Source organism: Strongyloides ratti (assembly GCF_001040885.1).
Source record: "Strongyloides ratti genome assembly S_ratti_ED321, chromosome : 2".
Taxonomy (NCBI): domain Eukaryota; kingdom Metazoa; phylum Nematoda; class Chromadorea; order Rhabditida; family Strongyloididae; genus Strongyloides; species Strongyloides ratti.
In genome coordinates, this window is record NC_037308.1 from 3,915,887 (window position 1) to 3,932,058 (window position 16,172).

The window sequence follows — 16,172 nt, forward strand, 5'->3', positions numbered from 1 at the left end:
GATATGTAAATTATTAGTTTTTATTTAAAAGACTACATAAATGTTAATACAATAGATAATGTTTTTTTATGTATATAAACTCCAACTCCAACTTGATTTTTACTTGGTGAAAGTAATAAAAAAAACTGTCTTGATTCTTTTTTACCCTTTTTCATACTATTATTTTTATATACATGTTCCTCCATATATAAATTATACCATTTATTAACTTGTAAACTAGCAAATGGTAGACTGATAAAAGCAGCAACTTCATGTACTTTACTATTTTTAGTACCTACTACTAAAAGTTTGTTTGCTTTAGCATTTGTTGATGCATGATGTTCCGCTATAAACTCTAAAGTTTCATTATTTCTGAGGGAACTGATGAAAAACATTCCTTAACATACATAATTCTTTAATAATCTATAATAATTTTTTTTTATAAATTATATTTTACAAGCTTACTCGTTTTTTTAATTCTTCAAAGTGTTTTTGTGAAAAGCATTTATAATAACAATCTCCCAAGCATTTTTCCAAATTCTAGAAGCAAGAGGATTTTTTCCTAAAAGTCTATGTTGTGATTTTAAACAACTATATTCTTCTAAAAGTTCACAATATATTTTAGCTTTTTTACATGTTTTAAAGGGACTTCTGTTGCAAAAGAAATATTTTTTTCCACGATGCATAACAAATTCTACCACAACGTCATGTGGTGGGAGAATTATATATTTGAATTTACCATTTATATAAACTTGAAAATATCTGTGATCTGTACGAGTATCATTAACTATGTCTTCATAAGTTATAAATTCTCTTTTTAATAATATACTTTTATATGGTACTTCTGGAAAGCCTAGTGAAACTTTCCGTATTATATATTTTAAATTACTAAAAATTTTTCCTCGGTATTCGTATGTACTTGATCGACTGTTAAAATGTTGATAAAATGGAACGGAAAAAAAAACATTTTCGTGAGATGGTGAAGAAAAATAAATTAAAACAATAGTAAAAATTATCAAATTCATTTTTATAGAGCAAAAAATATTAAATAAAATATTTTATTAAAAAATAATTATTTATAAATCATTTTTAATTTAAATAAAAAAAATTTTAAATAAGTACATATTGAATTTAAAAAAAAGTTAGTTTTTATGAAAAGTTATTAAATTATTTTATTTATAATTACTCTCAACATTAAAAAATTAATTTTAAAGAGGTATTTTTGAAATAAAAATTGATTGTTTACATTTTTTCTAAAAAAAATTTAATAAATTATTTTATTATGAAAATAATTATATTAATAATTATTTTAATGATCAAGTTTGTAAAATAGTAGTTTGTATCACCAAAAACAATTTTAAATTTTTTTTATATAAATATATTTATTTCTAAAAAATTTAAGTTATTTTATTTTAATATTTATATGTTATTTTTTTATTTTTGTATTTAAAAGACTACGCAAATGTTAATACAATGGATAATGTTTTTTTATATAAATATACTCCAACTCCAACTTCTTTTATACATGGAGAAAGTAATAACTAAAACTGTTTTGATTCTAAATTACTTTTTTTTATATTATTATTTTTATGTCTTTGTTCCTTCATCAATTCATTATACCATTTATTAATTTGTAAATTAGCAAATGGTGGACTAATAAAAGCAGCAACTTCATGTACTTTACTTTTTTCAGTACCTGCTACTTAAAGTTTTTTTTAGTTCAGCATTTATTCGTGCATGATAGTCCGCTGTAAATTCTAAAGTTTTATTGTACATAATCATGAGCTTATTGTAAATAGTTCTGTACATACATAATTCTCTAATAATATATAATAATTTTTATTGATAAATTATATTTTACAAGCTTACTCTTTTTTTTAATTCTAGAAAGTGTCTTTGTGAAAAGCATTTATAATAACAATCTCTTCAATTATTTTTCCAAATTCTTGAAGCAAAGAAATCTTTCCCTAAAAGTTTATGTTGTGATTTAAATTTACTATATTCTTCTAAAAGTTCACAAAATATTCTAGCTTCTTTATATGTTTTAAAGGGGCTTTCATTGCAAATAAAATATTTTCTTCCATTATACTCGAAAAATTCTACTGTAACATGATTTGATGGAAGAATAATATACTTGGATTTACCATTTATTTGAACTTGAAGATATCTTTGATCTGTATGAGTAGCATTTATTATGTTTCCATAAGTTATAAATTCTCTTTTTAATAATATACTTTTATATGGTACTTCTGGAAAGTCTAGTGAAATCCTCCGTATTAAATATTTTAAATTACTAAACGTTTTTTCTCGATATTCATATCTACTTGAGTAATTGTTAAAATGTTGATAAAATGGGACGGAAAAATAAACATTTTCGTGAGATTGTGAAACAAAATAAATTAAAACAATAGTAAAAATACTCAAATTCATTTTTATAGAGCAAAAATTTTTAAATAAAATATTTTATTATAAAAATAATTATTTATAAAAAATTTTTAAATAAAATAAAATAAGTTTTAAATAAGTACATATTTAATAAAAAAAAAGTTAGTTTTATATGAAAAGTTAATAAGCTATTTAAAATTTATTTGAATAAAAAAAAATTAATTTTTTATGTTTATTATTTTTAAAAAATTTAATTTTTTATATTTATTTTTGATTTTATATGTTTTTTTTTTAAAAAGACTACGCAAATGCTAATACAATAGATAATTTTTTTCTATATATATATACTCCAACTCCAACTTCTTTTATACGTGAAGAAAGTAATAAATGAAATTGTTTTGATTCTTTTTTACTTTTTCTATTTATATCGTTTTTTTCATCTAAATATAAATTATACCATTTATTAACTTGTAAACTAGCAAGTATTAAACTACTAAAAGCAGCTACTTCATGTACATCACTTCTTTCAGTACCTACTACAAAAAGTTTGTTTTTTTTAACATTCTTTAAAGCATCATGTTGCGCAATAAATTCCAAAGTTTCATTATATCTAATTGGGATTTCATGCTCTATATTTCTTAACATACATAATTCTCTAATAATCTATAATAATTTTTATTGATAAATTATATTTTACAAGCTTACTCTTTTTTTGAATTCTAAAAAGTGTGTTTGTGAAAAGCATTTATAATAACAATCTCTCCATACACTTTTCCAAATTCTTGAAGCAAAAAAATCTTTTCCTAAAAATCTTTGTTGAAATTTAAATGGGCTAAATTCTTCTAAAAGTTCACAATATACTTTAGCTTTTTTATATGTTTTAAAGTAGCTTCTATTACAATTAAAATATTTTCTTCCTTGATACGGGACAAAATCTATCACAACGTGATTTGATGGAAGAATTATATATTTTGATTTACCATTTATATGAACTTGAAGATATCTGTGATCTGCACGAGTATCGTTTACTATGCCTTGATAAGTTATAAATTCTTTTCTTAATAATATACTTTTATATGGTACTTCTGGAAAGTCTAGCGAAGCTTTCCGTATTAAATATTTTAAATTATTAAATATTTTTCCTCGATATTCATATCTACTTGAGCGACTGTTAAAATGTTCATTAAATGGAACAGAAAGAAAAATATTTTCTTGAGATTGTGAAATAAAATAAATTAAAACAATAATAAAAATCTTTAAATCCATTTTTATAGAGTAAAAAATATTTAATATAATGTTGCATTATAAAAATAATGTTTTATAAATCATTTTTAATTTAAATAAAAAGAGTGCATATTTAATAAAAAAAGTTAGTTTCATATGAAAAGTTAATTAATTATTTTATTTGTGAATATTCTCAATTTTAAAACTTGATCTTTAAAAAGTAATTTTGAATCTTAAAAATATTGTTTAATTATTTTTATAAAAAAATTTATTGATTAGTTAATTATAAAAATAATTATATTAATAATTTTTTAAAAGATTAAGTTTCAAAATAGTGTTTTGTATCACCAAAAATAATTTAAAAATTTTTTGTATATAAAAATAAATATTTATTTTTAAAAAATTTAATTTAATTTATTTTATTTTATTATCTATATGCAAATTTTCATGTTTTTATTTAAAAGACTTCATAAATGTTAATACAATAGATAATTTTTGCTTATATATTTAAACTCCAACTTGATTTATACTTGGAGAAAGTAAAAACAAGACTGTTTTAATTTTTTTTTAATCTATTTTTATTTCTATTTTTATATACATGTTCTTCCATATATGAATTATACCATTTATTAGCTTGTAAACTAGCAAAAGATGGATTGATAAAAGCAGTAACTTTTTTTATTTTACTTTTATACACTAGCTACTACTAAAAGTTTATTTACTTTTGTATTCATTAATGCATGTTGATACGCTATAAATTCTAAAGTTTATTTACGTTTGATTGGGAACTGATAAAAAACAATCTTTTACATACCTATTTTTTTACTAATTTAAAATAATTTTTTTATAAATTATATTTTATAAGCTTATACCTTTTTTAATTCTTCAAAATGATTTTGTGAAAAGCATTTATAATAACAAGTTCTTCAAATTCAAAAAGCAATAGGATATTTTCTTAAAAGTCTATGTTGTGATCTTAAACAACTATATTCTTCTAAATGTTCACAATATATTTTATCTTTTTTATATGTTTTAAAAAGGCTTCTGTTACAAATAAAATATTTATTTTCCATGATACGGGACAAATTCTATCATAACGTGATTCGACGGAAGATTTTAATATTTAGACTTACTATTTATATGGACTTGAAGATATCTATGGTTTCTACGAGATCATTTACTTTTTCTCAAAAGTTATAAATTCTCTTTTTAATAATATACTTTTATATGGTACTTCTGGAAAGTCTAGTAAAATCTTCTGTAATAAATTTTCTAAATAATTAAATATTTTTCCTTGATATACTTATCTACATGAACGATTGTAAAAATGTCCATAAAAAGGTAACAGAAAAAAAATATTTTCGTGAGATTGTAAAATAAAATAAATTAAAACAAAATAAAAAAAAATTAAATTTATTTTTATAAGGCAAAAAATATTAAATAAAATATTATATTTTAAAATAAATTATTTATAAATTTTTTTTTTAATTTAAATAAAATAAGTTGTAAATAAGTACGTATTGAATTTAAAAAAAGTAAGTTTTTATGAAAAGGTAATAAATTATTTTATTTATGATTACTCTTAACTTTAAAAATCGATATTCAATAAGCAATTTTGAAATCAAAATAAATTGTTAAATTATTTCTAAAAAATTTAAATAAATTTATTATTTATAAAACTAATTATATTAATAATTATTTTATCGATTAAGTAAATAAAATAGTATTATATATCATCAAAAATAAATTAAAACTTATTTGTATATAAAAATATTTATTTTTAAAAAATAAAATTTTTTTAAAATTTAATTCTTTATATTTTAATATCTCTATAAAAATTTTTTTGTCTTTTTTTAAAAGACTATTTAAATGTTAATACAATAGATAATTTATTTTCATATAAAATAACTCCAATTCCAACATCACTTATACGTGTAGAAAGTAATAAATAAAACTGTCTTGATTCTTTTTTGCTTTTTAGTATATTATTATTTGTATGTTTTTGTTCCTCCAAAAGTGCATTATAAAATTTATTAATTAATAAACTAGCAAATGGTGGACTAGTAAAAGCAGCAACTTCATGTACTTTACTATTTTCAGTACCTACTACTAAAAGTTTGTTTGCTTTAGCATTTGTTGATGCATGATGATGAGCTATAACTTCTAAATTTTCATTGTATCTGATTGGGAACTGATGAAAAATATTTCTTATCATTCCTAATTCTCTAAGAAACTAAAATAAGATTTTTAAAAATATGTTTTAAAAAATTACTCTCATTTTTAATTCTCTAAAGTGATTTTGTGAAAAGCATTTATAAAAACAATCTGCCCAAATATTTCTCCAAATTCTAGAAGCAATAGGATATTTTCCTAAAAGTCTATGTTGTGATCTTAAGCTACTATATTTTTCTATATGTTCAGAATATATTTTAGCTTCTTTATATGTTTTAAAGGGGCTTCTATTACAAAAAAAATATTTTCTTCCATTATGCATGACAAATTCTACCGGCACCTGATTTGATGGAAGAGTTATATATCTGGATTTACCATTTATTTTAACTTGAAGGTATCTGTGATCTGAACGAGTATCATTTACTCTGTTTTCATAAGTTATAAATTCTCTTTTAAATAATATACTTTTGTATGGTACTTCTGGAAATTCTAATGAAACAGTTCGTATTAAATTTTTTAATTTACTAAAAATTTTTCCTCGGTATTCGTATGTACTTGATCGACTGTTAAAATGTTGATAAAATGGAACGGAAAAATAAACATTTTCGTGAGATGGTGAAACAAAATAAATTAAAACAATAGTAAAAATACTCAAATTCATTTTTATAGAGCAAAAAATATTAAATAAAATATTTTATTATAAAAATAATTATTTATAAATAATTTTAAAATTAAATAAAAAAAGTTTTAAATAAGTACATATTTAAAAAAAAAGTTAGTTTTTCTGAAAAGTTAATAAACTATTTAAAATTTATTTAAATAAAAAAAAATTAATTTTTTAAAATTAATAATCTTAAAAAATAAAATTTTTTATCTTTTTATATTTATCTTTGATCTTATATTTTTTTTTTTAAAGAACTACACAAATGTTAATACAATAGATAATTTTTTTCTATATATAGAAACTCCAACTTCTTTTATACGTGGAGAAATTAATAAATGAAACTGTTTTGATTCTTTTTTACTTTTTCTTTTTATATCTTTTTTTTTAATTAAATATGAATAATACCATTTATTTACTTGTAAACTAGCAAGTACTGGACTAATAAAAGCAACAACTTCATATATTTTATTTCTTTCACCATTAGATACTAAAAGTTTATTTACTTTAAAATTCATTAATGCATGATGTTGCGCAATAAATTCTAAAATTTTATTGTATCTGATTGGGAACTCCTGGTTAATATTTCTTAACATACATAATTGAATAATAATCTATAATGCTTTTTTTTATAAATCATATTTTACAAGCTTACTCTTTTTTTTAATTCTTCAAAATGATTTTGTGAATAGCATTTATAATAGCAATCCTTTCAAGTATTTCTCCAAATTTTAGAAGCAAGAGGATTTTTTCCTAAAAATATATGTTGTAATTTAAATTGACTGAATTCTTCTAAAAGTTCACAAAATATTCTAGCTTCTTTATATGTTTTAAAGGGGCTTCTATTACAAATAAAATATTTTTTTCCATGATGCATGACAAATTCTATCACAACGTGATACGATGAAAGAGCTATATATCTAGATACACCATTTATTTGAACATGAAGATATCTGTTATTTGTATGAATATCATTTACTATGTTTTCAGAAGTTTTAAATTCTCTTTTTAATAATATATTTTCATATGGTACTTCTGGAAAATCTAGTGTAACTCTCCGTATAAAATTTTTAATTTTTAAATATTTTTCCTCAGAATTCATATCTACTTGTGTGACTGTTGAAATGTTCATTAAATGGAACGGAAAGAAAAATATCTTCTTGAGATTGTGAACCAAAATTAATTTTAAAAAAAAGAAATAATTATCAAATTCATTTTTATAAGACAAAAAATATTAAATAAAATATTTTTTTATAAAATAAATTATTTATAAATTTTTTTTTTATTTAAATAAAATAAGTTGTAAATAAGTACGTATTGAATTTAAAAAAAGTAAGTTTTTATGAAAAAGTTAACAAATTATTTTACTTACGATTACTCTCAACTTTAAAAATCGATATTCAATAAGTAAAATTGAAATCAAATTAATTGTTAAATCATTTCTATAAAAAATTAAATAAATAATCAATTATAAATATAATTATGATTATAATTTTTTTAATGATTATGTTGCTAAAAAAGTAGTTTTTAACACTAAAAATAATTTAAAACTTATTTGTATATAAAAATATTTATTTTTAAAAAATAATATTTTTATAATATTTAATTTATTATATTTTAATATCCCTATAAAAAATTTTTTTGTCTTTATTAAAAAGACTACGCAAATGTTAATACAATAGATAATTTATTTTCATATAAAATAGCTCCAATTCCAACTTCACTTATATCTGGAGAAAGTAATAAATAAAACTGTCTTGATTCCTTTTTGCTTTTTAGTATATTATTATTTTTATGTTTTTGTTCCTCCAAAAGTGCATTATATAATCTATTAATTAATAAACTAGCAAATGGTGGGCTAGTAAAAGCAGCAACTTCATGTACGTCACTTTTTTCATCACCAGCTACTGAAAGTTTGTTTGCTTTAGCATTTTTTGATGCATGACGATGCGCTATAATTTCTAAACTTTCATTGTATCTGATTGGAAAGTGATGAAAAATAATTCTTATTGTACCTAATTCTGTAAGAAACTAAAATAAGATTTTTTAAAAATATGTTTTAAAAATATTACTCTCATTTTTAATTCTCTAAAGTGATTTTGTGAAAAGCATTTATAAAAACAATCTGCCCAAGTATTTCTCCAAATTCTAGAAGCAACAGGATATTTTCCTAAAAGTCTATATTGTGATGTTAAACTACTATATGCTTCTATATATTTGGAATATATTCTAGCTTCATTGAATGTATTAAAAGGGCTTCTATTACAAAAAAAATATTTTCTTCCATTTTGTTCGAAAAATTCTACCGGCACCTGATTTGATGGAAGAGTTATATATCTGGATTTACCATTTATTTTAACTTGAAGATATCTGTGATCTGAGCGAGTATCATTTACTCTGTTTTCATAAGTTATAAATTCTCTTTTAAATAATATACTTTTGTATGGTACTTCTGGAAATTCTAGTGAAACAGTTCGTATTAAATATTTTAAATTACTAAAAATTTTTCCTCGATATTCATATGTACTTGAATGACCGTTAAAATGTTGGTAAAATGGAACGGAAAAAAAAACATTTTCGTGAGATTGTGAAGTAAAATAAATTAAAACAATAGTAATAAATATTAAATTCATTTTTATAGAGCAAAAAAATTAAACAAAAAATTTTATTATAAAAATAATTATTTTTAAATAATTTTAAAATTAAATAAAAAAAGTTTTAAATAAGTACATATTTAAAAAAAAGTTAGTTTTATATTTAAGTTAATAAACTATTTAAAATTTATTTAAAAAAAAAAAATTAATATTCTTACAAAATAAAATTTTTTATATTTTAATATTTATCTTTGATCTTATTTTTTTTTTTAAAAAACTACGCAAATGTTAATACAATAGATAATTTTCTTCTATATAAAGTAACTCCAACTCCAACTTCTTTTATATGTGGAGAAAGTAATAAATGAAATTGTTTTGATTCTTTTTTACTTTTTCTATTAATATCGGTTTGTTCCTCTACATATGAATTATACCATTTATTTACTTGTAAACTAGCAAGTGGTGGATTAATAAAAGCAGCAACTTCATGTACTTTACTTTTTTCATCACCAGCTACTAAAAGTTTGTTTACTAATGCATTTATTCGTGCATGATAGTTTGCTGTAAATTCTAATGTTTTATTGTATCTGATTGGGGACTCATGGTCAATATTTCTTAACATACATAATTCTCTAATAATCTAAAATCATTTTTTGCATAAGTTATATTTTACAAACTTACTTTTTTTTTTAATTCTAGAAAGTGATTTTGTGAATAGCATTTATAATAGCAATCCTTCCAAGTATTTCTCCAAATTTTAGAAGCAAGGAGATTTTTTCCTAAAAATATATGTTGTAATTTAAATTGACTGAATTCTTCTAAATGTTCACAATATATTTTAGCTTCTTTATAAGTTTTAAAGGGGCTTCTATTACAAATAAAATATTTTTTTCCATGATGCATGACAAATTCTATCACAATGTGATACGATGGAAGAGTTATATATCTAGATACACCATTTATTTGAACTTGAAGATATCTGTTATTTGTATGAATATCATTTACTATGTTTTCAGAAGTTTTAAATTCTCTTTTTAATAATATATTTTGATATGGTACTTCTGGAAAATCTAGCGAAATTTTCCGTATTAAATATTTTAAATTTTTAAAAAATTTTCCTCGATATTCATATGTACCTGAACGTCTGTTAAAATGTTCATTAAATGGAACGGAAAGAAAAATATCTCCTTGAGATTCTGATATAAAATAAATTAAAACAATAGTTAAAATTTTTAAATCCATTTTTATAGAGTAAAAAATATTTAATATAATGTTGTATTTTAAAAATAGTTATTTATTAATCATTTTAAATTAAATAAAATAAATTTTAAATGAGTACATATTGAATTAAACAAGTTAGTTTTTATAAAAAGTTAATAAATTATTTTATTTATAATTACTCTTACCTTTAAAAATCGATATTCAATAAGTAATATTGAAATCAAATTAATCGTTTAATTATTTCTATAAAAAATTAAAAGATTAATCAAATATAAATATAATTATGATTATAATTTTTTTAATGATTATGTTGGTAAAAAAGTAGTTTATATCACTAAAAATAAGTTAAAACTTTCTTGTATATAGAAATAAATATTTTTTTTAAATTAAATTAATTTTATTTTAATATCTATATGTAAGTTTTTTTTGTCTTTATTCAAAAGACTACATAAATGTTAATACAATAGATAATTTTTGTTTGTATAAATAAACTCCAAATCCAACTTCTCTTATACGTGAAGAAAGTAATAAATAAAACTGTTTTGATTCTAATTTACTCCTTTTTATATTATTATTTCTATTTCTTCGTTCCTCTAATAATGCGTTATACCATTTATTTAATTGTAAATTAGCAAATGGTGGACTAATAAAAGCAGCAACTTCATGTACTTTACTTTTTTCATCACCAGCTACTAAAAGTTTGTTCACCAATGCATTTATTCGTGCATGATAGTCTGCTGTAAATTCTAAAGTTTTATTGTAAAAAATCATGGGCTTATTATAAATATTTCTTAACATAACTAATTCTTTTAAAAACTATAATAATTCTTTATATAAATTTTATTTTTAAAGCTTACTCTTTTTTTTAATTCTAGAAAATGTGTTTCTGAAAAACATTTATAATAACAATCTCTCCAATTATTCCTCCAAATTCTACCAGCAAAAAAGTCTTTTCCTAAAAGTCTGTGTTGTGATTTTAAACTACTATATTTTTCTAAAAGTTCACAATTTATTCTAGCTTTTCTGTAAGTTGTAAAAGGGCTTTTATTACAAGCATAATATCTTCTTCCATCATGCTCGAAAAATTCTACCATCACCTGATTTAATGGAAGAATTATATACTTGTATCTACCATTTTTTTGAACTTGAATATATCTGTGATCTGTACGAGTATCATTTATTATGTCTTCATAGGTTATAAATTCTCTTTTTAATAATATACTTTCATATGGTACATCTGGAAAGTCTAGTGAAATCTTCCGCATTAAAAATTTTAAATTACTATAAATTCTTTCTCTGTATTCATATGTACTTGAATGATTGTTAAAATGTTGATAAAATGGAACGGAAAAATAAACATATTCGTGAGTTTGTGAAGCAAAATAAATTAAAACAATAGTTAAAATTTTCAAATCCATTTTTATATAGCAAAAAAGTTTTAATAAAATGTTACATTAAAAATATAATTGTTTTATAAATCATTTTAATTTAAATAAAATAAGTACATATTCAATAAAAAAAGTTAGTATTATGTGAAAAGTTAATAAATTATTTTACTTGTAATTATTCTCAATTTTAAAATTTGATCTTTAAAAAGTAATTTTTAATCTAAAATATAATATTTAATTATTTCTATAAAAAAATTTATAGATTAGTCAATTATAAAAATATTTTTATTAATAATTTTTTTTAAGATTAAGTATCAGAATAGTATTTTATATCACCGAAAATAATTTAAATTTTTTTTTGTATATAAAATAAAATATTTATTTAAAAAAATTTAGTTTATTTTATTTTAATATCTATATGTAAGTTTTTTGTTTTTATTTAAAAGACTACATAAATGTCAATACAATAGATAATTTTTGTTTAAATAAATAAACTCCAAATCCAACTTGTCTTATACTTGAAGAAAGTAATAAATAAAACTGTTTTGATTCTAATTTACTCATTTTTATATTATTATTTCTATTTCTTCGTTCCTCTAACAATGCATTATACCATTTATTTAATTGTAAATTAGCAAATGGTGGACTAATAAAAGCAGCAACTTCATGTACTTTACTTTTTTCATCACCAGCTACATAAAGTTTGTTCATTAATGCATTAAATTTTGCATGATAGTCTGCTTTAAATTCTAATGTTTTATTGTAAAAAATCATGGGCTTATTGTAAATATTTCTTAACATAACTAATTCTTTTAAAAACTATAATAATTCTTTATATAAATTTTATTTTTAAAGCTTACTCTTTTTTTTAATTCTAGAAAATGTGTTTCTGAAAAGCATTTATAATAACAATTTCTCCAATTATTCCTCCAAATTCTACCAGCAAAAAAGTCTTTTCCTAAAAGTCTGTGTTGTGATTTTAATCTACTATATTTTTCTAAAAGTTCACAATTTATTCTAGCTTTTCTGTAAGTTATAAAAGGGCTTTTATTACAAAAAAAACATGTTCTTCCATTATGCTCGAAAAATTCTACAGGCACCTGATTTAATGGAAGAATTATATACTTGTAGTTACCATTTTTTTGAACTTGAATATATCTGTGATCTGTACGAGTATCATTTATTATGTCTTCATAGGTTATAAATTCTCTTTTTAATAATATACTTTCATATGGTACATATGGAAAGTCTAGTGAAATCTTCCGCATCAAAAATTTTAAATTACTATAAATTCTTTCTCTGTATTCATATGTACTTGAATAATTGTTAAAATGTTGATAAAATGGAACGGAAAAATAAACATATTCGTAAGATTGTGAAGCAAAATAAATTAAAACAATAGTAAAAATTTTTAAAATCATTAAAAAAAATTTTCAATTGACTGTTTTTATAATCTCTACTCAATTTATATATCAATTTAAATTTAAATAAAAACAAAATTATTTGATAATTAAATAATAATTTTATACTTTTAATAAAAAAAAATTAGATCTAAACAAAACTTTTTAATTATTTTTAATTATTATAAAAGAATATATTATTTTATTTCTAAGTGATGCACTATTACTTTTTTTCACACTTAAAATAATTAATATAAGCAAAACATTGATAAAAATTTTTTTTTTACTATATTTATATAAATTCATCTGTATTTTTTTAATTTTTTTAATCACTTTTATATCCAACTTTTTAAAATATTTTTTTTTATTATTAATAGTTTAATTTTGTTTTTTTTTCTCTTCAATTCAGTTTAATTAAAATAAAACAATAAGAAGTATTATTAAAACTAATATTTATATCATTTTAGTTAACAATGCGATTATAAAAAATTTAGTTACACAACTAAAAAATAATTAATAATAAAAAAACACGCTTTTTAGGTGTTAACATTATTCATTATAATTAAAAATTTTAAAAATAATTTTCTGGGTACAAAGTTTACCTGAAAAAAAAAACTTTTAATAGTAATTATTATATTAATACTTACTTAAACATTTATTTTGCAATCAAGAATTAATTAATATGCCCTTTTTTTCAATTTATTTTATATTGTATTGAATAAATTTTTTTTATAATTAGTTTAAAAACTTATTTCCTTTTAAATATCTTTTGTTTTTCCCTCTGAAAAAATCTTACACTTTAAACAAGAGTAATAAGATTATAGTTTTAATCTAAATTATTTGAAATTAATTTTACTATACGAAACTTGATTATATTTTGTTACAATTTCTACATTAACGTTTTAAATATTATAATATTTAGGGTATTCTTGATAAATTAAATATAAATTTTTTCACTCTTTATAAAATAATGTTCTAGATATTATCAATATAGTTATAACTAATTATTTTAATTTTTTTAATAATTTTTAAAATTGATTAAATAAAATAAAAGTATATTTGTTTTTTTTTTCACAAAAAAAATAGTTATATAAATATTATAAGCAATTTTAATAAACATTTTTCTTTAAAATCATTTAAAAAAAGTGCAATCTACTTGAAACTACTGTTTTATTCTTTTTTTAAATTAGCTAATTTATTTTTTTAAACCTAGGTAAATTTTGATAATGCTGTAGTAATAATTTCAAAAATTAGACAAATTTTAAAACAATATAAATATAATTTCCTTTTTCACGAATTCCAACGCCAACTTTTCTATATTGTGAATTCATTAGAACTTGGTAATGTTGTGTTACTTTGGAAACAGTCTTAGAACCAGTGGGTCTATATTTTTTATATTCATCATACCATCTCTTAACCAACAAATGACCCCACGGCGCACTAATATGACCAGACATTAGATAAGGACTAACTGTATCACACAAAGATGTTGGATTTGTTCTAGAAATTTTTTTGGCAAAAGTATCTGCATCGCTTTCAAGATAATAGTTATACTTTAAACCTTTTTTAAAATTAAGTTTTCTGTATGAATTTATTTCTTTGAGAGTCTAGAAAAATAATTCAATTAAACATAAATTAAACTTACACGATATCTAAGGCCTTCATAATTGCGTGCTGAAAAACATCTATAGTTGCAGCCCATCCAAATATGTTTCCAAATTGATGTGCTTCTAGCATACCATTCCAAAAGCGATGGTGGAATGATAAATTTATCATATAATTCTAGTTTTTTAGCGTTTTCATAGGCTAATGAATAACTGCTAAATCCATTTCCATTACATTCATATGAAACATTTCTATTGTAACTGTAAACGTAAATAAGAGTGACATTTGTTGAGCAACGATGAACTTCAGTTGACATACCACTAATTTTTTCAAAATGATTATGTTTGTTTCTTCTTTTCCATACACCTTGAGGGTCTTTGTCTATTAAATCTAACAACAAATGAGTTTTTGGTATATAGTTAAACTTTCTCGTCAAATAAGTAATCATTTCAGATTTGGTGGTAAAAGCTTTTTGTCCATAAAAAAATATCACGTTGTTTTTACGGCCTGTTTTCATTGTATATTGAAGGACCACATCAATATGTCCTAGTGAAAAGATGGTAAAAGAAAAGAGTAGAAAAAATTTAAAAAAAATAATCATTTAAAATCTTTTAAATGTCGATTAAATGAAATTTCATTATTTAAATATAATTTCATTTTCAACTTTTTTCTGGTACTTTTTTGTGTTTAAGTAAAAAAAACAAAGTTTTAATTGTTTAACCAGTAAAAAAAATTTCCCCAATCAAAAATTGAAACTTTAAATTTACTATTAACATTACATAAGAACTCGAGTTATAAAAAATGGTAAACAAATTAAAAATCATTCAAATTTAAATAAACTCTTTGATGTATAATTAAAACGGAATAATAATTTATTTTAGCGATTGTAAAACATACAATTTTTTATATCATGAATAATAAAAAAGAAATTTTTTATGTGTATGGTATTTTTAATGTGTAGTAGTTTAAATATTAAATAAGTTAAAATAGATTTTATTTTAGAAAAATGTTTCAAACAAATAAATTTAAGATTGTGGACCCTAAATCGACGTCATTTTTTATTGATCCGGAACTAACAAAAAATGTGAACAATAACAAAAAAGTATTTATTTTTATTAAAAATATTATTTTTTGATATATCAACATTTAAATATTTTATTCATATATTATTGTCAACTGTTATTTATCAACATTATAGTTCAATTTGTGAGATAAAAAAAGTTAATTTTTATAATAAAAGTTTTATTCCTTAAACTAACCGTTATATTTTCTATTTTCCATTTCAGAAATAATAATATCTTATGGAAGTACTGTTTTCCAAATCAAAACAATTTTGAAATGTTAAAAAATGAAGCGTCTTATCATTATGTTGTTTGTAATTGTTTATTTTATTTTCCAATTAATTTTTAATAAATAAAAGTTATTCATGGGTTTTTTTTTATTGAAAAATTTAAAAAATTTTCGAAGACATTTTACTCAAAAATCCTGGTGAAATATCCATTCCAAACTGTGTTAAGAGTCTTGTTTAGGTTTTTCGCGGTTT

At 20.4% G+C, this 16,172-nt stretch overlaps 8 protein-coding genes across 8 annotated transcripts; all 8 read right to left on the reverse strand.

The window, feature by feature from the left end:
• Positions 1–32: 32 nt before the first annotated feature.
• Positions 33–374, reverse strand: SRAE_2000125900 (CAP domain-containing protein; the record flags this gene model as incomplete). Its single annotated transcript, XM_024652190.1, has 1 exon — positions 33–374. One exon carries the CDS (start codon positions 372–374, stop codon positions 33–35), a length of 342 nt encoding a protein of 113 aa, XP_024505791.1.
• A 2,290-nt stretch (positions 375–2,664) lies between these two features.
• On the reverse strand, positions 2,665–3,630 carry SRAE_2000126000 (CAP domain-containing protein; the record flags this gene model as incomplete). Its single annotated transcript, XM_024652191.1, has 2 exons — positions 2,665–3,027; positions 3,070–3,630. The coding sequence occupies 2 exons, from the start codon at positions 3,628–3,630 to the stop codon at positions 2,665–2,667; spliced, it is 924 nt and encodes a 307-aa protein (XP_024505792.1).
• Positions 3,631–5,449: 1,819 nt separating this feature from the next.
• SRAE_2000126100 (Hypothetical protein) lies at positions 5,450–6,421 on the reverse strand (the record flags this gene model as incomplete). Its single annotated transcript, XM_024652192.1, has 2 exons — positions 5,450–5,821; positions 5,861–6,421. The coding sequence occupies 2 exons, from the start codon at positions 6,419–6,421 to the stop codon at positions 5,450–5,452; spliced, it is 933 nt and encodes a 310-aa protein (XP_024505793.1).
• Positions 6,422–7,133: 712 nt separating this feature from the next.
• SRAE_2000126200 (Hypothetical protein) lies at positions 7,134–7,553 on the reverse strand (the record flags this gene model as incomplete). Its single annotated transcript, XM_024652193.1, has 1 exon — positions 7,134–7,553. One exon carries the CDS (start codon positions 7,551–7,553, stop codon positions 7,134–7,136), a length of 420 nt encoding a protein of 139 aa, XP_024505794.1.
• A 527-nt stretch (positions 7,554–8,080) lies between these two features.
• On the reverse strand, positions 8,081–10,257 carry SRAE_2000126300 (Hypothetical protein; the record flags this gene model as incomplete). The annotated part of the gene is made up of 4 exons (XM_024652194.1): positions 8,081–8,452; positions 8,494–8,917; positions 9,297–9,655; positions 9,697–10,257. 4 exons carry the CDS (start codon positions 10,255–10,257, stop codon positions 8,081–8,083), a joined length of 1,716 nt encoding a protein of 571 aa, XP_024505795.1.
• A 423-nt stretch (positions 10,258–10,680) lies between these two features.
• On the reverse strand, positions 10,681–11,654 carry SRAE_2000126400 (Hypothetical protein; the record flags this gene model as incomplete). Its single annotated transcript, XM_024652195.1, has 2 exons — positions 10,681–11,052; positions 11,094–11,654. The coding sequence occupies 2 exons, from the start codon at positions 11,652–11,654 to the stop codon at positions 10,681–10,683; spliced, it is 933 nt and encodes a 310-aa protein (XP_024505796.1).
• A 417-nt stretch (positions 11,655–12,071) lies between these two features.
• Positions 12,072–12,892, reverse strand: SRAE_2000126500 (Hypothetical protein; the record flags this gene model as incomplete). The annotated part of the gene is made up of 3 exons (XM_024652197.1): positions 12,072–12,443; positions 12,485–12,714; positions 12,760–12,892. 3 exons carry the CDS (start codon positions 12,890–12,892, stop codon positions 12,072–12,074), a joined length of 735 nt encoding a protein of 244 aa, XP_024505797.1.
• A 1,382-nt stretch (positions 12,893–14,274) lies between these two features.
• Positions 14,275–15,146, reverse strand: SRAE_2000126600 (CAP domain-containing protein; the record flags this gene model as incomplete). Its single annotated transcript, XM_024652198.1, has 2 exons — positions 14,275–14,631; positions 14,670–15,146. 2 exons carry the CDS (start codon positions 15,144–15,146, stop codon positions 14,275–14,277), a joined length of 834 nt encoding a protein of 277 aa, XP_024505798.1.
• Between the last annotated feature and the right edge of the window lie 1,026 nt (positions 15,147–16,172).